Source organism: Arvicanthis niloticus, chromosome 18 (assembly GCF_011762505.2).
Source record: "Arvicanthis niloticus isolate mArvNil1 chromosome 18, mArvNil1.pat.X, whole genome shotgun sequence".
Classification (NCBI taxonomy): domain Eukaryota; kingdom Metazoa; phylum Chordata; class Mammalia; order Rodentia; family Muridae; genus Arvicanthis; species Arvicanthis niloticus.
In genome coordinates this window covers 31,627,634-31,648,108 of record NC_047675.1, presented here as the reverse complement: position 1 = coordinate 31,648,108, position 20,475 = coordinate 31,627,634, and the positions used below count along the sequence as shown (strand labels likewise).

Genomic DNA, 20,475 nt, shown 5'->3' with positions numbered 1-20,475 from the left:
TAGCTTCCTAAACTGTAGCCTGAAACTTTTCCCAGCCCAAGCTATTTTGGAGGCACAGGGCAAGGGAGGGCCTTAGGGCAGAGGATTATAGACTACTCTACCCCCAACTCCAAAAGGGCCTCTTTGGCCTGGCGGGCAGCGGGCCATCCACTCCCCAGCTGTCTTCCTCTGGAGGGAGATGCTGACCAGCTGGAACTTTATTCTCTCTTGTGAGGCCAAATGAGGGGAGACATGGCAAAGCAGCTTTCTGGGGACAGGGAGGCAATTTCTGAAACACCAGGCAGAGAGGAGGAAGGTTTCCTGCTTGCTGAAGGTAGGAAGGCATATGGCTGGGTCTTATCATCTCTGCCAGGCCTGTCCTGCCTTCCATCTCCCAGTTAAGAGGATTCTGAGCCTTGCTGTGCAGGAAGGGAAAGCAGGGGCCTCCACTGAAGCAATCTTATAGTTGGCCCAGGGGGAGGCAACTGCTCAGCCTGGCACAGGATACAGGCTGGCCTGGCCTTAGAAGGAGGAGTTAGAAGGGGCTGAGTGCCATGATTGTGAGTGGCCCTAACTTGGCCCAGCATTTTTCTCTGTACTCAACTAAGGCTTATAGCAAGGAGATGGAGAAAGCTACTACTGGCTTCTGCAAGCAGTGTCAGAGCTAAACCATGAACCACAGCTTGTCTCTTCCACTCTCTAGAGGTATAGCAATGAAGTCAGGCGGCAGCGTTTCCCTACAGGGCCTTCTTCAGTGGCTGGGCCAGAACCCTCAGAAGTACTCAGACACCTTCTTGGATGTCTTATTCCAGTCTTTTTTTTTTTTTTTTTTTTTTTTTTTTTTTTTTTTTTTTTTTTTTTTTTTTTTGGTTTTTTGAGACAGGGTTTCTCTGTGTAGCCTGGGCTGTCCTGGATCTCACTCTGTAGACCAGGCTGGCCTCGAACTCAGAAATCCGCCTGCCTCTGCCTCCCAAGTGCTGGGGTTAAAGGCGTGCGCCACCACCGCCCGGCGTCTTATTCCAGTCTTGTCCCTAGCCTAAACAGATAAACAGAGATCCTGAGTTGTGGGCACAAGGGGGAAGGGTAAGTTTAGACTAAGGTCTCTCTGAGAAGACAGAGGTGGGAGTTTAGAACTAAAGCATAAGGCACTGGCCATAGGTAGCCAGAGGTGTGGGAACAGAGCTTCTCTGCTGTATGTTGAGACAGACACACTATAATAGCCCGCTCTGGGTTTTTATCTGTTGTGGCGCTAAGGCCACATGGGATCATTTGAATAATGTTAAGTTCAAGGGATGTGCTGTTTGTTCTTTAGCATATCCAAAGGAGATAAGAGGAAAAAAGGCATTCTTAATCTCTGGGGTGGGGTTTCTGTGGCTGTCTTGGGACTACATTCGTTTTAGTAGGGCTGGGCTGGGTTCAAGTTAACCAATGAAGGGTGGTATATGTGTCCTGGTATAGATGAGATACAGAAGACATCAGAAGCAGGAGATATATCTAGAGTGAAGGAGATAGAAGTTGAGGCCAAAGCACAAAGCTGTGGTGGGCTCTTACTCTATGCTGTCCCCCCACTCTGCCAGTTCTATGGAGTCAAGGACAAGAGGCTGGCCATATGTGCCTCTTGGCTTGCAGTTACAGATGGGTCTTGCTTGAGACCCTTGGTTTTGGAAGGGGAGGCCTGACTCTTCTCAGTGTATATTCTATAATGAGCCATCCAGATTGGGTATGGAGAGAGGTCAGCTGCCTAGCCCCAGGCCCAGGAGACCAGAGGCATTGAATTGGGTGGGAGCTGTGATCACCAGGCTCATGGAGTATGGGTTGGACTGAGACCGGACTCGGTATTTTGAGGGCCTTATAGGAGTACCACAGTGGCTGGTACTCTGGGCCACCACCTTTTTCCTTTTATTCCTATGGTACTGAGCCCCATCTCCTACTAAGGCCTTTTGCTGGTACAATCTCAGCCCTAGGTACTCAAGGTTTGTTCAGGGCCGGATTCACAGTAGCCTCCATATAGTCCTTACCCTTCCATGGCCCAACCTGGCCTTTAAGGACAGTCTCCACCTCCTTTATACTCCTTTATAGTTTACTACTGTGTGTACTAGGATGGGCAGTAGTTGGGACTACTGCAGCTGCAGCCTGACTATAACCAGGCTCCTCTCCTCTTCTTTAGCCCTTCCCTTCCTCCTACCTCACTCCCATAGGTGAGTACACAAAGCTTTCTGCCCCAGTTCCTCTGTGGCTTTGCTTTTCAGTTGGAGACAAGTTGTCTTGGTTGTTCTTTGCCAAGTCTTAACTAGTCAGCCCCACCCTCCCCAGCTCCACAGCCCCCTCTGCTGTCCATGGTGCACAGAGCAACCTCTTGCAGGGCAAGCCTAAGAGACTAAGCCCAGAACTGACTTGAATCAGACCAGCCTCTGGATCTCATTCAGGCCCTCCTGAGTAATTGCTTGAACTGGCATCTGGCTCTAAGGAGTAGTGTAATTTTTTTTGTCTTCACAGTGGGGCTCTGCAGTCTGCCTGACCCTGTCCTTTATTCTAGATGGGACCTTTACAACTCTTCTCTGGCCGTTTTTGGAGAAGCCTTTCCCCAGCCTATTCCTTAGTTTTTCTCCTCTTCCTCCTCTGAACTCCCAACTCTCATGGAGCCAGAGTGGCCCTAATTATACTGTGGTTTCTTATGGCTCCATAGTATTTGAGGTGAAGTTGGAACCCTCTGCCTGACCTGAGCTCAGTCTCCAGGCAGCCCTCTGCTGACAGCACTGCCTTGCCCACAGCTGTACCCTCCCTTTCCCTCTGCCAGTCTTGACAATACTCAGTTCCTCAGATCAATCCAGTGTCACTAAGTTGTGCCTCCAGGCCTTTGCATACTGTTCCCTCTTTCCAGAACACACTTTCATCTCCCAGTCCTTTTATCTGTCAAGCTCCTGACCACACCTGCCCCAGAATGGGTTATATGCCTCACCTGCATGTGCCCATGGTTTCTGTGTACTGTTGGAACACTGTTCACACCATAGGCTATTTACTTGTGTTGCAGTCATTTATGGGGCATGAATCTACCATCCTGTTAAAGGAGAAGCTGTATTTATCCGGTGTTCCTGTTATTGGGGGTTGGGGTTAATGGTGGTGGTGGCAGCAGCAGTGGTGGTAGTGGTGACAGGAATCTGGGTGGGGAAGGATAGTCCCTCTGGAGCCTATCTGCAGCATCCAAGAGCCAACACTTACTCTTAGGAGTTATGTGAGCAAGGGTGTTGGGCCAGGCCTCCCAGCCCTCTACCCTAACAGTCTGCCCTGTTGTTGTCTGCTTCTCACAGTTATAGCTACATGATTGACAACGTGATCCTGCTCATCACAGGCACACTGCACCAGCGTTCAATAGCTGAACTTGTGCCCAAGTGCCATCCGCTAGGCAGCTTTGAGCAGATGGAGGCTGTGAACATTGCACAGACACCTGCAGAGCTCTACAATGCCATTCTGGTGGACACACCCCTGGGTGAGCCTCTGTGGTAGAAATAGCAGCTGGACAGTGGTCTTAGCATCAGAGCCCCAGTGTGGGTTTTATGGATTGTAGGAGGCGGGGCAGCTCTAAAGCAGGAGACTGCTGCTGCTGACCTTGCCCCTCCTTCCCTCAGTTTCCTGTTCTCGTTGTTTCCCATCCTACTTCCTTTCTTTCCCAATGCTTTTCCTAGGCAGACAGGCAACCCAAAGGCCAGACTGAGACTGTCTAACTTTGGGAATAGCGTAGTTTTTCGGAATTCAGAGGAGGGCTGAGTGAACTTATGGGGAAGAGCAAGGGGCTTGTGTCCCTTGGAGTCCTGAGGTGTCTGGCAGACTGTGGCCCTATGGCCCTAACCAGAGCTATACTGGCTGCCTTCATAATGAGACAGAAAGAAAAGCAAACAGCATCGTTTGACTCCACTGAGCAGGTCCCAGGGGTCAGGTCAGATGGTGTCCAGCAGGATGCAAGGTCCATGTCAGAGGCCAAGGAAGGGAGGGGGTCAGGACAGCTTCCTGTTAGCCCTGCTCACTAGTGCTGGCTCCGTCCTGTCTGCCTAGAATGCTGGAGAGAAGGAAGGCATGAGTATCAGAACTAGCTAGTACCTTTATAGCCAAAATCTAAACCCTGGGGAATTATTCCAGGAAGCCACCAGAGTTGAATCAGAAGGTCCTAAGCTGAGATTTGCCAGCCATATCTACTCACCTACTTTGCTTTGGTTCTCCCTGTAACTCTGAGCTAGTTCTGGGCTGTTTGTGGCTTCTGCAGTTTCTTCATCTTTAAAGGGGAGACATCAGGTAAGTCTTCAGGCCCTCCTTGGGATCCTGCCCTAGCCTCTCCTCTTAGTCCTGCAGTGGATTTCTAACTACTCCAAGCTTAGCTTGCTCTTCTCCATAAGCTCATACTTGTCTAAAGAAGAAGAAGGAGGCTAGCTTCCCATGTGCAGGCTCTAGGCCTTCATAGGGTATACATAGCAGTGGTTTTTAGTCCCCAAATTGATAGCTAGCTGCCCCTGGAGAAGGGAAATCTCATGGCCTCTTATGCAAGCCTGTCTTTGGCATGGTCTAAACTTGGGTCTGCCCCAGCAGCGATTAGATCATGTTATGGCTGGCCGCCTCCTTTATAAATCAATTTTAGGAGCAAAGAGGCAGGAAAAGCTCAGGTCAGCACACACAGCCCAGAGAATTGCTTCTACTACTTCCAAGGCAGTATCTCAAGCTGGATGGGGGTCTCCAGTACTTAGCTCAGTGGGCCTTATGACAGGAGCCGCTTCTCTCTCAGGCTGCTTTCCCGCTCTTTACATCCTTGTCTTCCCTCCCCAGCGGCTTTTTTCCAGGACTGCATCTCAGAGCAGGACCTTGATGAGATGAACATCGAGATAATCCGAAATACGCTTTACAAGGTAGTGTTCTTGAGAAACAGCGGGGGTGGGTGGGGGTTGACTTGTCAATGATTTGATGGGGGTGTGACAGAAGGTCTTTATGTGAGATGCTGGGCCAGGATACACCTGTATCAGGCTCCTTTCTAGGGGCTTAGCTTCTCATTCTCAGGGTCCTGTCATGGTTTCAAGGTTTTGTGGAGTAGGTTATCCATCCCATGGTATCTGCAGCAGGCTCAGATAAGATCAGCTAGAGTGGCTGGTGCTCTAACACTTGGCCTGTCAGAGCTGGCTCCTGGACAACTACTCACTCATGTAGCATCCAGGAATGTCATGGGCCACCACCCGGGCCATAGTCCTCAAACCTACACCACATGAGCTTTCGCCAGCCAAGACAGGCACAGGCAAAGGCAGTAACATGTGCTTAGTTATGTGGGGGAAGGATCCAGCCAGGCACAGCCAGTTTATTATGACCCTTTCAGGTTCCCAGACCATGAGCCAATGCCATATATCTCACTATCTTCAGCTTTTATTCATCTTTTGCTTCCTACTAGACTATGGCATAGACTGGCTAGTCTCTGGAGAGACAGTGGACTTAGGATTCCTTGGTTTGTATGGTCATTGTAGAGAGTAAAAGGTAGCTACTAGTTAGGGACATTTGGGAAAGGCTGGGTTCAGTTTGTGGTGTGATTCTAAGGTGTGATGCCAAGACTCCTGGAAGACTTGTCAGGACCATGGATCAACAGTAGGCAACCCATGAAGAGAGGCTGAGGATGGCACTGGCTAAGGGACCCGCTGACCTAAACCTGGGGGTATCTATCCAGTCTCCACTGGGGGGTTGGAGGTATGAGTCTTCTGCCCTGATTGTAGCTGGCTGGTGGACATTTGGCTCAGCCTGAGCTCAAACCTTCTAGTCTTTCTGTGGGGCCTGTGTCAACATACAGCTAGGATCTGCTGGTAGATGATAGAAGTTACGATAGGATAGGCAGAAGGAAAGCAAGGAGGATGGGCCATGCCAGATGGCAGGGGGTTTACTGTGAAAGTGTAAGTTTCATATGGATAGTGGGGAGGAGATCCAAAGGAAGACACATGCACTGAGTGAGCCACGTAAGTCCCCAGGACCTTGAATGTGTTGGCAAGAGTTTGAACTTTAGCTGGGAGTGGTGGTGCATACTTCAGAATGCTAGGAAAGTAAGAGTCTCTCAAGAAAAGGTAAGCCAGGCATAGTGACTTTCAGTCCAGTGCTTGGAAGGCAGAGGCAGGCAGATCTCTGTGAGTTTTTTGTCTATGTAGTAAGTTTTGGGACAGCCAGGATTACATAGTGAGACCCTGTCACAAAACAAACAACAGTAACAAAAACCGTAACTTCGGGCTGATAACATTGCTCAGGAAATGAAGATGCTTAACTGTCAAGCTAGACATCCTAAGTCTGATTTCTGGGACTCACATGGTAGAAGGAAAGAACTGATACCCATTAACTGTCTTCTTACCTTTGCACATACATGCACAAAATAAGTAAAATATGAAAAAAATTAAATGAACTTTAGGCTGTGAGCCTAGTCTTCTAACAGAACAGAATATTCCTAGAAGGCCCTCTACTGACTGTAGGATGGAAGGCCGATTATTGGTCAGGGTAAGGTAAAATGCACATGTGCATACACACACACACACACATACACACACACACACACACACACACACACACACACACGCACACACGCACACACGCACTCGCACAAAAATCTTACAGTGCTCCCACCAACTCACCTGGCCTATTGACAGATTCCTTGCCCCAGACAGGATGAGGGGTGTGGTTATACCCCCAGCCTTACCCACACCCTTTCTGGGCCTGACTGGTTTTAGCTGGAGTCACACTGGCAAGGACTGCCCAGAAACCAGCTCATAAACACTGACCCAACACTATGGGCCCCATGCCAACACTGCCTGCCTGTCAGGCAATGTCCCAGCCCAGTGGCCACAGATGGGAGATTAGGTGGACCCTCAGCCGTCTGGCAAGTGAATTGTAGGCAGCTGGTGCAGCAGTCATGGGTTGACAGACTCCAGGGGACAGGGTGGGGTTGGGGAGGTGACCTTGGTACCTGAGTCTTGCCAGTTTCTTTGCTGCTCTAGCTTCTAGAGGAAAGTGTAGACCTTAATCCTTGGGTCAGCTTCTCTGGGGATCAGTACAGCTTGGCTAAGCAAACAGGTAGAACAGGGCATGGAACCCCAAACTAGTTAATAGTTTCCCTCATAGCTAGGAACTGCGGGCTCCACTAGGGTAGGTCCTAAGATTTTTAGCGTAACCAGCTTGGCTGGCCACAAAGAAGGCCACAGTGGACTGACTCCTGGAGGGGCTATGAAATCCACCAAGGTGGGAGAGCCATTTCTGCCTGCAGGCTTTTGATCCTCTATGCTAAACTTTATTGTTGTTTTCCTGGCTTTTTCTTATTACTTACTTATATTAACATTTTGTTTCCTATGAGCTCAGTGATCACCTGCAGGTTCTCTACTGAGCTCATCTTGTCACTGTGTTTTGTGGAGCTCTGGGTATCATCATCTTATCTGTTTTTGAATGCACATCCTATTCCTATGGGTTCCAGCCAGCTTGGAAGGCACACTTGAATGGGAAAGCTTTTCATAGCCTCCCAACCCCAACTCAGAATAGTCCCTAACATATTGATCCAGAGTCTCTGTGATCATGCTACATATGGGACCTTAGGTGACATCTGAGTCAAGTTTCATGTAAAAATGTTCCCCCTGAGGTCTGCAAGACCTTGGTGCAGGGAGAGGTATTGGAAAGAAACCTCTGTGTGACCTTGTAAATGAGAGTTAGGGAAGACCTTGTATGTGAGCTGACCTGTCCTTTCCTCGTGCCCAGCAGATCAAATTTGCCTGGACAAAATGACTTGTTTCCGCTGGCAGCCCATGTACCCAGTTATTGACTGTGTGGCTGGTGTTCACATAGGCGATAACCATCCTTCAGCAGGAACTGACCTGATCATTTGGTTCCTGCTGTTGGAACCTAGGGACCTTCTGGGGGTGAGAGGAGTAGTGGTGTTCTGCAAGGTGGGTTGTTGCAAGGGAGGGCATATAAATTCAGTCTAGACCTTTGTGAACTCTGAGAATAACTTTCCCTCACTAGCCCTTGGATAGTTGGTTTTCTGGGGCTGGGGAAGAGGAAGTTTCTGAATACTAGAAAAGGAAGGTAAAGCACCAGGAAGAAGACAGGAGCCCCCTTAAGCTTGGCAACAGAAAAGGGTGGGAATATGTACCCTGGAGCAGATAGTGGGCCAGAAACTGTTTTGTCACACCCAGATAGAATGTACCAAGCCACTGCTACTTGGATGATTAACTTGAAATTGGTAGATGTTCGGTAGAGGGGATGTTGTCATAGAGTGAGCTGACCCATCTCTACCATAAAAGGTTTGAGAAGGGAGATCAAACTGACTAGGCTTCTAATAAATCTCCCAGTATTGCTATCCTTGCTCTAAGCAAACATTGTTTTCTCTATAGGCCTATCTGGAGTCCTTCTACAAGTTCTGTACGCTGTTGGGCGGGACCACAGCTGATGCCATGTGTCCTATCCTAGAGGTGAGTGCCTCTCCACCCCCCTCTCTTCCTTTTGTCCCCATTGAGCCTTGCCAGGGGGAGCTCTGCTAACTGGCTGGCGTGGTCTCCCTCATCTTCCCTCTCTCCTCACCTGTGGACTGGCCCTGCAGTTTGAAGCAGACCGCCGAGCTTTCATCATCACCATCAACTCTTTCGGCACAGAGCTGTCCAAGGAGGACCGTGCCAAGCTCTTTCCACACTGTGGCCGACTCTACCCTGAGGGCTTGGCTCAGCTGGCTCGGGCTGATGACTATGAGCAGGTCAAGAATGTAGCTGACTACTACCCGGTGAGTGCTGACAGGATTTAGGTGGCCATGTTGGCACCCCTAGCACCCAGCACTCATGCCTGTGCTTCTCCCCATTTCCTGGCCAGGAATACAAACTGCTTTTTGAGGGTGCAGGTAGCAATCCTGGAGACAAGACCTTGGAGGACCGATTCTTTGAACATGAGGTGAGTGAGCACAGGTATCTTGTGGAGCCGACCCCGTATGGGGAGGGTTGTGACTTACGCCTGATCCTGCTGGTCACAACACCTGTGCATCACACCTGTGTCTGTCAACAGGTGAAGCTAAACAAGCTGGCCTTCCTGAACCAGTTCCACTTTGGTGTTTTTTATGCCTTTGTGAAGCTTAAGGAACAGGAATGTCGCAACATTGTGTGGATTGCTGAGTGCATTGCCCAGCGCCATCGCGCCAAGATCGACAACTATATCCCCATCTTCTAGCCTTCTGACTTATGGTTCCCAGTGCACTGTGTGTGTCTGTGTGCTGTGGTAAAGCCCATGGCTCACTTGTCTGACCTGGTGAGGTGTAGCACATTGTCCTGGGATTGGTTGCCCAGCTTCCATGACCCCCTCTGGGACTGTTCTTAGTCCTAAAGAGGGGTTAGGCACCTCTCCCCTGATCAAGAATGGACCAAGATCCCCTCCAGAGCAAAGAGCCCCCCTCCCCCCAGCCCTATGTTTACAGCCACTGACATGTCTAAGAAACTTGTGTGACTTTTATGTTCCTCCCTAACCTGAGAACCCTTGGGACAGTGTAAACCTCCTTTCCTGTCCATAGGTCATCCCCAGAACCATGATCTGTGGGAAGAATAGAGAATATGTATTCTTGGGGTATTGGGAAAGCAGCTTTGCAGCCCTCTCCCTCAGCTCTGCCCCTCTGAGACAATAAAATTGCCCTCTTTAAAAAGCCTGCTGTCTGCTCCCTCCTTTGTGCCTTCGTGCCTTTCCTTGACTCAGCTTTGTTCATCACTGTACCCTTGATGAGTCTTTCCTGCAGTCAGAAGCCACAGGGAAGTCCCTGGAGGATGGCTCTTTCTGCTGGGAGCTCGGGTAGGAAGATAGGCTGGGGTGGGGGTTGTTAGAGAATAGTTATATCTTGGCTCTGGAGGTCCCACACCTCGCTAACTGCTTCACTAGGCCCTGTAACTCCCTGGAATTGGCCATTACCTTCATCTCAATATGCAGAAACCCAGACCTAGGGACAAATGATTTGCCTGAGGCCAGCAGATAGGAACTACAGAATGTCCAGGGAGCCTCCTCAGATCCCCTGCTGAGTTCCAGGATCTCCCAAGAAGTACCCAATCTCTGTCATATAGCCATACCCTGTCACCCAGGCAACCAGTCACCTCCTCCAAACACTGTTATCTCTCTCATTCTAGGAGAAATAAAAATGTATCTTTATTTTAAAATGCCAACAACCAGGCAAGTACAACACGAAGCTTCCATGTGGCTGGGAGCCAGTAATTGGGAACCTAAATCTTGAGCCAGTCAAGAGGCAGTTGGGATTTACTCTGGACTTGCAGCACTGAGACAGTGGGTCCCAAAAGAATTCTGAGGCGGTCCCCACCTGCCTAATCATTCTAAAGTTAGCACAGAAATGGTCTGTAGAATCCTATCAAAGGCTACAGCCAAAATCTTACGCTTAACTCTCCATCCATCTGGGTTCTCCAAGCTGCAGTGTGGAACATTGTGCCTGGTAGGGTATGTATGGGCTCATGAAGCAGAGGAGAGGCCCAGAGGCCCACTAGCACACTTCCACCTCCTGGGCCTGGACTAGGTACCAGCAGTAGAGGCTGGACTTTTCTTACACAGACTCTAGGGTAAGGTTGAGGGGTCTATAATGGCCAGGGGAGAGGATCAAGGGCTCAAGAAGCCTCTCCTGCTGAAACACCTAGGGTTGAGGCTCACAGAGCCGCCACTGGGGAAGGGTTTGGGTCCTGGGGTGTGTCCTGAGCAGGGCCAGGTTGGCCAGGCCTCAGTGCTCGGGGCAGAAGGTGATTGATGAAGAAGTTCTGTAGGAAGCGGCGCCGCAGGCCCTCTGGCAGGTAGTGGTGGATGAAGTACATGAGCCCCAGGCCACGGCCCATGTAGTAGCGGCTACGTGGCTGAGCTGCCAGCAACGCCTCAATGATGGCATCTACAACTGGGCTAAGGTCAGGCAATGCCATTCTGAGTGTATTCAAGAATTGCCCATGCAAGTGCTCGATGTAGTCTTCACCGTAGGCCTGCAGCAGGTCTCTAGGCAGGTTGGCCAGCAGCAGTTGCTTACGCTTCTCCCAGAGGTTCTCATTAGTCACTGACTCTGAGGAAGGGGTGACAAGGTCAGAAGCCGGCAGCCAGAGGAGCCAAAGGCCACTAATCTATTTAATGTAAACTATGCCTGCAAACCAAGCCACACTACATCCTCAGACCACACGTCCCTGCCATATGCGTGTCCCACCCCAAACCTGAACCCTCACCTGTCTTAAAGCAGCCAGGCTGGATGATGCTGACTTTGATACCCCAGGGAAGCAGTTCACAGCCGAATGTGTCCATAAGCAGTGCTATAGCTGCCTTGGAGGTTCCGTAGGCTGCCAGGCAGGGATACGGCATGTCTCCTGGGGATGAATGGGGATGCTCAGCCTTGGCCTGGGGTTCCCCAAACCATTCCTCACCTGAGAGCAGCTCCTTTACCACTTTGTCTCAGAGTGGAAGAGCATTTACCTGCTGGGCTACCAACGGTCACAATACGTCCCCTTGAGTGACGCAGGAGTGGCAGGAGGCCCTTGGTCAGCTCAAGTACACCAAAGAAGTTCACCTCCATGCACTTGCGGAAAGTTGCTACTGGAGACAGTTCCACATCGGCCACTACGATGTTGAGGCCAGCATTGTTAACCAGACCCCACAGGCCTGGGGGGCATAAAACAGGAGAGAAGCCTCGGGTCAGCCTAACAGCAAACACGAAATTCCTGCCTCCCTTGCACTCACCCAGCCCTGCCCACCCTTAATGGAGACACATCTGCTGACCAGTGCTGGCCGTGTGAGTCTTGGTGATTTCCAGAACACGGCTGATGTCCTCTGGCTTGGTCAGGTCCATCTGCAGCAGCTTTAGGCGAGGGGAACAGCAGGCACGAAGTTCAAGGGCACCAGGGCTCTTCAAATCCAACACAGTGGCCAGCACTGTGAAGCCCATGGCATCCAGTTTCTTGACTGTCTCCTTGCCAAAACCAGTGTCACAACCTAGCCAGGGTAGGATAGCCAATGAATTCCCAGCCCAGGACAAGCCAGAGATCACTAAAGTCTGGGTGGAATCTAGTCTCCTGGACACTCAGCCCTCCCTTCTTCCTTACAATTGTGTGTTATAAGTTTGTCCTCACTGAACCCTGAGCACCAATTTTGCGACAGCTGTTACCTATCTGGTTCCCTATAGCTATCCCATCAAATGTGATTGATAAACCTTACTTTCTAGAAGAAACAGACCTAGTCTGGTCCCAACTTGTCCCATGAGTCTATTCTCAGCCTAAGTCAGAGGGATATGTTACAAAAAAAAAAAAAAAAAAAAAAAAAAAAAAAAAAAAAAAAAAAAAAGACAGTATCACTCTGCTTCTGACAAGTCCCAGAGGCTTTTTGCTTCCCCAAGATCCTATGGGCCTTAGAATAAAGCCCAGATGTCATCTTCCTGGCCCTGTTCAACCTGAGTACTCCTCTAGCCTCCATAGCTCCTACTATTGTTCCAGGCTCAAGTCGAGCCCAGTTCCCAACTCCCCTTGATCTCTGCCCCTTGGGATTCCAGTCATTGACTTTGGATGTATGTATATATTTGCTGAGGCCCAGACCACTTCCCTCTCAGGACAGGAACCATGCATGGTAAGTGAAGAAACAGACCTGCACTGGAATCCCTCCCCAGACCACTAAGTGTGACCTGAGGTCGGTGACTACTCATGGAGCCTTCATTTTCTTGCCCTTGGTATGCAGAGATAAGAACCACCAGGCAAGGCCCTAGTGTGGGGGTCCCTGGTACTGATAAGCTCTTGTTTCCTTGATGCTTTCCATGCTGATCCTGGCTCTGTGGGTGGCCAGTGAGAGGATGAGGAGGGCCAGTGGGGGAGGAGGGTCTATGGAACTGCCAGCTCCGAGGCCCTGCTGTGCAGAAAAGCTGCTTTGCAGCCCAGCTTCCCCACTCCTGGACAAACAGCACCCCTCCTCGTCTCAGCCCCGCCCCCTGTGCTTAGAGGAGAACAAAGCTGGTCAGGGGGCTGCAAACTGGGCTTTGTGTGTCTGGGGCCTGCTAGTCTGTGTTGAGGGGTCCTTCCCAAGCAAATCTGACTGGGGGAGGGGAGTGTGTGTGTACATATACACACTTGCCTCTGCTTCCTTTTGGAGCAGACCATACTCCACTAAAAGCTTCCCAAAGCCTCAGCTCTGGGGTCCAAACCGACACCCATATCTTACCCTCTTGCTTACCTGCAAACCTGCCTGCATGTTCACACATGAGCTTGACCCCTGTCACCCATCAGCATGAAGATATATACATATGCATGCACACATGGTACCAAGCCACACAGCCCAAACACGACTCCATGGCTGAGCTTTGGGAGTAGGTTTGGCGAGCAGTTCTTGGGCATTCTTGGGGAGGGCTGAGTGACAGCTCTGCAGGCATAAGTCACAGAGTTCTTGGCAGGTGGGGCAAGACCCAGTCACTTAAGTGCCTTGCTGCTTGGTGGTGACATGACACGGGAAACCCCGGAATTTTCAGGCATCAGGGAGCTAGAAGCCAACTTCCAGTGCTTACACTGGAGTAGGCTGGGCAAATCCTCTTCTCCCAAACGCTGAGCTTTGCAGAGATGGCAGGAGCCCAGGTCACAGAAAGCATCCTTCTTCTCACCTCTTGCTCAGGCCCAAGACTAGAAGCAACAGCAGTAGCAAGGACCTGAGGTGAGATCTCAGGAGGGACTGCCCAGCTGTCTGAGTAGAACCTGAAGTGGCATAGGACCTGGTGAAGCAGCTCACAGAGGACAGGAAGAGATCTGTTCCGTGTTTGAAGGCAGAGCCTATAACCTAGTCCCTGCATCATTTCAAGAGAATTCAGTGGCTTTCCTTCCTCAGGCTCTTGAAACAGGTTCCCTGAGGCTTCACACTCACTCTGGAAGTCTCTTCCATCCTCGCCTGAGTTCTGCTCAGCCTCCACCTTCTCTTGTGAAGCCATGAGCTTCCTCTACCTTAGTGCAATCTGGTTTCTCACCTGACATTCAAATCTCCTCCCAAGGAAGCTTCACATCCCACCACACCTCCACAGCCAGACTGGTTATTGACTGATCCCCTTCCCAAATCAGACTTATTTCTGTCTTAAGCCTTTGTTCACACCCTTTCTCTGATCCAAGACACCTTTCAGATTCCACCTGACTCCACCCAACTTCCTCCAACGTCCAGTTCAAGGATTTCCTCCCTATCCTACCATGCAGACCACCCATAAAGGACCAAGATCTCTGAGAAGCCATGGTGGTTGGGGGAGAAACAAAGCTGCCCCTCCTCCCATGCAACGGACCAATGCCCCCTGGCCTTCCTCCCCCTCCCCATTTCCTGCTGGGTCTGCAGCCCCCCTCCCCTTCCCTCCTTCTGATGACAGATTTATTCCCTGCTCCAGACAAAGAAAGCTGAGGCAGGCACCAGAGACACCTGAGTCCAGCTCTCCGAGGCCCCTTTCCTGGGCACCCAGGGCTAGGCAGGATGAGGTGCTAGTGTAGACTGCAGACGGCTGCAGTTTTGGCAATCGGTAGCTGGATCTAAGAAGCAGCTACTCTCCAGCTGCTGTGACCTCAGACGGTTCTGAACTCCAAGGATTCCAGCCAGTGGAGGTCAGGGGGAGCAGAACTCCACATCTAAGCTCTCTGCCCCCAGAGGATAGCAGAGAGTGTGTTCCAGTGGGGGATGTCAGGCAGAGTTCAAGAGATGGCATTATCCCCGTCTCAGGTCTTCTGTAGTCCCCTAAAGTACTGTCCTCTGCTCCACACCTGGCCTCTTAGGAAGGAGCTCAGCATAAACTAAGTTTCTCCTCTTTCAGTCACTAGTTTCCTTTGAGCACCTGCCCACTCTCTACTTTCTCACCAATAATCCCCGCGGCCGCAGGTAGTTAACCCGGAATTGGTGAGGTGCCCGGAGCTTCCTACTTGGCTCACTTTCTTCCATCTAGAGGAGGACTCTCACGTCTGAGCTGCGGAGTCCCCCTGGATGGTGCCCAAGGGAAACCCTCTAGGTGTGCGGTCCCGCCCTCCAGCCTGGAGTCCCTGCGCTCTGCACACTCACCGGTGATGAGCACCGCGCGAGTGGCCACCGGCAGGCGAGGAGGGCGCCCTAGGCGGGACAACGCGATCCAGCCAGCACCAGCCAGCACCACGAGTGCCGCCGGCGGGGGCAGCAGGCGCTGGCACAGCCAGTCGAGAGCGGCCAGCAGGGCCAGCGCCGCCAACAACGGGCGGCCCAGACGCAGGTCTGAGCGCAGCAGCTGCAGCAGCGCGCGGGCAGCCACCAGCAGCCAGGCGCCGCCCGACGGCCAAGGCCAGCGCTCCATGACTTCGGGGCCGGGCCGGGCTGGGGCGGGGGCCGGATTGGGGAGAGCCGAGAGGGACTCGGGGCCAGGACACGGAGTGCAGAGGAACACCGGCCTGGGGTGGGAGGGATACTGGGATACTCGCTTTCTTTGCAGGGCCCTCGGACCCAGCTTATAAAGCGCCCTGGGGGCGGGGTTGGGGCGGTACGAAGGCGGGGCTGGGGTGGGGCTTTCCTCCACTTCTATCTCAGCACCCCACGCCAGGCAGGTGCCCCCCCGCCCCGCCCCCCGGCTAGATCCGCTTTCGAAGAAGCCGGAACAAAGTCCCCAAGTTGTTGCACGAGGCGGAGCCGTCAGTCGCCAGCTTCGCCCGGGAAAGGGCCAGTCTGCCCAACCCTGTACCCTGCATCTCATTCACCCCTGTGCGCCTATTGGCGCTCCAAGGGCTCTGAACCTCCTCGCTCAGGTGTACACACCCTGCTCACGCTTCCTCAGGGATACTTACACACAAATACTTACACACACACACACACACACACCACCCACATCAGCACCACCACCACCACCTTTCGTTCAAGTATTCCATATTGCTATCGCCAGGACTTCCAGAGCACTGCGTGGAAGCAGCCAGAGTCTGCTGCCAGCCACACCCGCACCCGCACGCAGTGCCATGCCTTAGGTCCTTGGTACACACGCCCAAATGTGCACTCTCACCTGTGCCGTTCTCAGTTACAGCTAGGAGAGAAGGGTGACCACCGAGATTCTTGGGGGTTTCTGTTTCGATTCATTTTCTGCTAGAGTCCAGAACTGAGGATGCAGAGAGAGAGAGAAAGAGAGAGAGAGAGAGAGAGAGAGAGAGAGAGAGAGAGAGAGAAGAGCGATAGGAGAGAAACAGACACAGTCAGAGACAGAGACACAGTCAGAGACAGAGACACAGAGAGACAGAGACAGAGAGACAGACCGACAGAGACAAACAGAGATAGAGAAAGAGACCAGTGGAAGCATCAAGGTCTCCTTTTTCTTTTGCTTCACCTACCATCTCCCCAAGAACCAGCTAATGGGAAGCCCTGGAAGAAGGGTCAGGACAGGGTGGTCCTGAGTCCCCAGGGGATGAGATAAATAGTGTGTGGGTGCACTTCCCTCCCTGTGTGTATGAAGGTCCTTGTTTGTGTGTGGCCTGGCACCCCCTGCCACCCCCGTGTCTGGCACCCTGTGCCTAACACGCATGCCAGGTCTCTGGCAGGCACTGGGAGTTGGTGCCAATAGCTGGGTGCCAGGCCCTATGCAGAGAAGAGGAACAAAGCATGGCAGTGGAAATCCCTACGTCTGTGAACCTCCAGATCTTGCCCCGTTCCCCATCTCTACCCTTTCTAGGTCTTGAGAGGTCATAGGCTCCTTATCACAGCTCTCTGTCTTGGGGTTCGATCCCTGTCCTGTATCCAGACTCTGTTCTGGTATTTCATAAAAACACTGTAAAGCCCTCTCTCCCATCCGGGTGTGGGTTCCTGAAGGACCAGTGAATTCTGGGAGAAGAAGCTGGAATCCAGACTCTCTTGAGAGAAGGAACTCTGTGTGAAGACCCCGTCCCAACTCAGAGTCACTCCCCTGTCTCCACTCAGAGTCACTCTCCTGTCTCCACTCAGAGTCACTCTCCTGTCTCCACTCAGAGTCACTCCCCTGTCTCCACTCAGAGTCACTCATGTGTTTCTTTTCTTTTTTGTTTTTGTTTGTTTGTTTGTTTGTTTTGTTTTGTTTTTCGAGACAGGGTTTCTCTGTGTAGCTCTGGCTGTCCTGGAACTCACTCTGTAGACCAGACTAGCCTTGAACTCAGAAATCCGCCTGCCTCTGCCTCCCAAGTGCTGGGATTAAAGGTGTGCACCACCACTGCCCGGCCCACTCATGTGTTTCTACCCACCCATCCTCTGTCTATAAACATGGACAATGGTGGAACCCTGGCCTGGGTGTCAGGACTTGCCTGAGTAAGCTGTGTATGCCTGATCTTGGGTGTGTGGCCTTGGGTTCTTTTGTTTCTATGCACCCGTGTCTATGGGGTTCTATGCTCTGTGTCATGCATGACCTTACATGTGCTTGTGCATAGGTGTGTATGTGCTATGTGTGTTTCCTGTAGCTCTCCTTTTGTCTCCTCTTCTCACTTCTAGGAATTGAGAGAAACAGTCCTTTTCTAAACCCACTGACTCTGGTTGTTCTGAGTCAATTGTCCAGGTCCAGAAATGAACGACATACCCTGCTTTAGCTATCCTCCTTAGAATCCAGCTACAGTTTTCCTGGCCTCGGCCACTTCAAGTACTTTCACTGAGGTAGAAAAAGGAGACAGAAAGAAGAGTCCTGGGAGACGGTCAAAGTTACCCACGGTACCAATTCTCGACACCGGCGAGCAAGGAGAGGAGAATGGGAAGAGGGGCTCTAGCCTGGTCTCATGAAATACATGGGGAAGCCCAGGACGTACAGGGAGGGAGGGAGATTGGCTGAGAGTAGATGGGTGGGAGGGAATTGTCTTTGGGTAAGATACTTTCTTCAGGTGCAACTTTTCTAAGTCTTGATGAGAATGGATTACCTGCCACACTTGTGTGACACCCCTTCCCTGCGCATTCCCTTTCCTAAGTCAGGAGGTCATGGCCCCTTCCTCCCATGATCTGATCTACACACTAGCTCCCTGCGGCCTCCTCAGCCTCTGACCCTTCCCCTTCATCAGGTGGAGGTGCTCTGGAAGTGGAAAGTCTTTCAAATAGTCATAACTGGGAGGGGCCGACCCAGCCCTGTCTGAGGCGGGGTGCCAGATTGAGCCTGCCTTGGGGTAGAGAACCAGCTTTTGACAGAATCAGGACTCTGGGCTGGTAGGGGCCTTCATGGAAGAGCAAGAAAAGTGGGCGTGGGCGCAGAGGGCAGAAGACAGAACCTAGAAAGGCAAGTTAAGTAGCCAGAAGAAGGAGAGCTCCTGGAGCCACTTGGTCCCAAGCACTCAGACCACAATCTGAGTCCTTTGTCTCATCCCCACCCCCACCCCTTTGATCAGAAACCTGGTTAGCCAACCATTGTGCCCCAGGCTCTGGAGGACCAAGTGTTTGGAACTAAAAGCCGGCTGCGCTTTGCTTTGGTGACCAGTGACTCACTAGCACCATCTGCTGGCTTCCTGGGAGGGTGCATCTGTAAATGCGCTCTTCCTGGAGCCAGACATTCACTCAGCACTGTTTCCTCTGTGGTCTGACAAAGATCCAGCCCACACCTGGGGGCCTACCCTATATGATGCCCACGAGCTCTCTCTCCTCTCTCCTCTGGCACAGCAGCAGAGGGACTCCCTTTCCTGCCAATGACTAGCTCTTTCACCGTGTGCTAGACCTCAACTCACACTATTCTTAAAAAGATCACAAGTTCTTTTTCATATGCCGCATTTCAGTTCTGAGCCTTGTGCATACCAGGAAAACACTCTAATACAGAGCAACAACCTCAGTCTCTAAGATAAGTCTCTCTCTCTCTCTCTCTCTCTCTCTCTCTCTCTCTCTCTCTCTCTCTCTCTCACATGTGGAAGCCAGAGGTCAACACTGGGTGTCTTCCCCTATCACTCACTTTCCCCCTTATTTTTTGAGACAGGGTTTCTCACTGAGCCTGGAGCTCACCAAATCAACCAGACTGGCTGATCAGAAAGCCCCTGGGATTCGCCTGTCTCTGCCCCTCTGAGCAGTGGAGAGTTCCAGATGAGCGCTGCCAATTCTAGCCTTTATGTGGGCTCTGGAGATCTGAACTCAGGTCTTCATGCTTGCACAGCAAACCCTAATATAGCAAATGCTTATTGACTTCCTACTGGGTGCCGGGGCCTGTGCTTGGACCACAGATAGACCATGGTCCACTGGCCACTTCCTGCAGCCTCTCTCAGTGGCGGCCTCAATCCTGCATCCTTTCCTCAGGCACCATTTCCATGTGTCCTGTCTTCTCAGTCACTTGTTATTTTAGTTTTTTCCGTTTCCCCAGGTTAGCCCAGGGTCAGCTCCTACTACTTCTGTCTTCACCAGACTGCCTATTCCTTGAAATTCAGACCGTTTCTGCCTTCAGCAGGCTTGGTCTCCTCGAAGCCTCTCTTTTGTTGGACAGAACAGAGGCCTCTTGACTGGCCCAGCTCTGTCTCTTTGATGCCGGTGAAGCCACACTGCGGGTTTTCCTCCGAGTCCTCTGGCTTTCCTTTAGCCTTCTTCATAAACGTGTCTTCCTTGCGGATGAGTGAGTGTCTGGTTGTGGAGGCCTCACCCTCACCTCCTCCACCCATGAGCTCATCATCTTCCTACTCACATGCTGGAGACACTCACACTCTGGCTCTCCAGCCAAGGCCTCCCTCTGGACTCCAGGCCCACATATCCAGCTGCCCTGGATGCCTCCCTTGGACACCATAAGCTACTTGTACTTAACATATCCAAAGATGGTCTCATCATCTTCCTAATTTCTGGCAGACGTCTCCTTCCCACCATGTCCTTCATTCCATGCACCGGCCTCCAAAATTCTTGTGTTCTGAGCTCTGGGTTTGGTGCCTATGATAATGATGATGATGGTGGTTGTGGTGGTGGTGGTGGTGATTAGGTCTGATTATCACTATTTTACCTCCAGGCATACAGAGGCTCTCAGACCCTGCCCTAACATTTAAACTCCAGTTTAAATGCAAAATCTGTGCTTTTGAGAACTGTGTCAATCAATACAAGGCTGCCTTTGCCACATGTGGCCTCATGGGCTTCATTTTATGAGGAAAAGGGAACATGGTGTGGTCTAGAGCAAAGGAGATCTCTGTCCCAGTTGGCCAGAAGTAAATTCTGGAGAAGGTGCAGGTCTGGAATCAGACCTGCAGCCAGAAAAGGATGGGAACAGAGGTCTTATACAGACAAACTGACCCTAGGGTGTCTATAGACATGCACAAGCCGAGGCCAGAGGCAGCTGCATGCTTGTGGGTTAATGTGGCATAGACAAAAGCCACAAAAGAAAGTACTAACCCCCTTCCAAATACCCTACATGTGAGCCAAACCCCCTCTCATTTTTCAGAGGTATCCAATTTAGTGTGAGCACCTGGAGATTCTGCACCTTGGTTACCTGGGGAAGAGGCTGAAAGGTCCAGGATCCTCAAGCATCTCTAGGATTCCCAGACTGTGACTCTCTCCTGAATTATTTTATGGCCTCCCAGATTGAAGGCAGATGTTTAGGGAGTAGGGTCC

General features: G+C 51.5%; 2 protein-coding genes across 2 annotated transcripts in view; one reads left to right on the top strand and one right to left on the bottom strand.

Moving 5' to 3' along the window:
• The window catches only part of Atp6v0d1 (ATPase H+ transporting V0 subunit d1), a 39,730-nt gene extending 30,084 nt beyond the window's left edge, over positions 1-9,646 (top strand). The window contains exons 3-8 of the mRNA XM_034522678.2: positions 3,288-3,466; positions 4,792-4,871; positions 8,361-8,438; positions 8,567-8,743; positions 8,830-8,907; positions 9,019-9,646. Coding sequence (XP_034378569.1) covers positions 3,288-3,466; positions 4,792-4,871; positions 8,361-8,438; positions 8,567-8,743; positions 8,830-8,907; positions 9,019-9,180 — 754 coding nt within the window. The 3' untranslated portion in view covers positions 9,181-9,646. The remainder of the gene's footprint in view (positions 1-3,287; positions 3,467-4,791; positions 4,872-8,360; positions 8,439-8,566; positions 8,744-8,829; positions 8,908-9,018) is intronic.
• Positions 9,647-10,112: 466 nt separating this feature from the next.
• Positions 10,113-15,398, bottom strand: Hsd11b2 (hydroxysteroid 11-beta dehydrogenase 2). Its single transcript, XM_034522676.2, has 5 exons — positions 15,022-15,398; positions 11,746-11,958; positions 11,443-11,628; positions 11,199-11,336; positions 10,113-11,041 (listed from the first exon to the last, which is right to left on the bottom strand). Exons 1-5 carry the CDS (start codon positions 15,284-15,286, stop codon positions 10,644-10,646), a joined length of 1,200 nt encoding a protein of 399 aa, XP_034378567.1. The 5' UTR covers positions 15,287-15,398; the 3' UTR covers positions 10,113-10,643.
• Between the last annotated feature and the right edge of the window lie 5,077 nt (positions 15,399-20,475).

Coding starts and splice junctions, on each gene's coding strand:
- Hsd11b2 (XM_034522676.2), bottom strand. CDS start 15,286: ATGGAGCGCTGGCCTTGGCCGTCGGGCGGCGCCTGGCTGCTGGTGGCT. Junction 11,959..15,021: donor TCGCGCGGTGCTCATCACCG/GTGAGTGTGCAG, acceptor TACCCTGGCTAG/GTTGTGACACTGGTTTTGGC. Junction 11,629..11,745: donor GACTCACACGGCCAGCACTG/GTCAGCAGATGT, acceptor TATGCCCCCCAG/GCCTGTGGGGTCTGGTTAAC.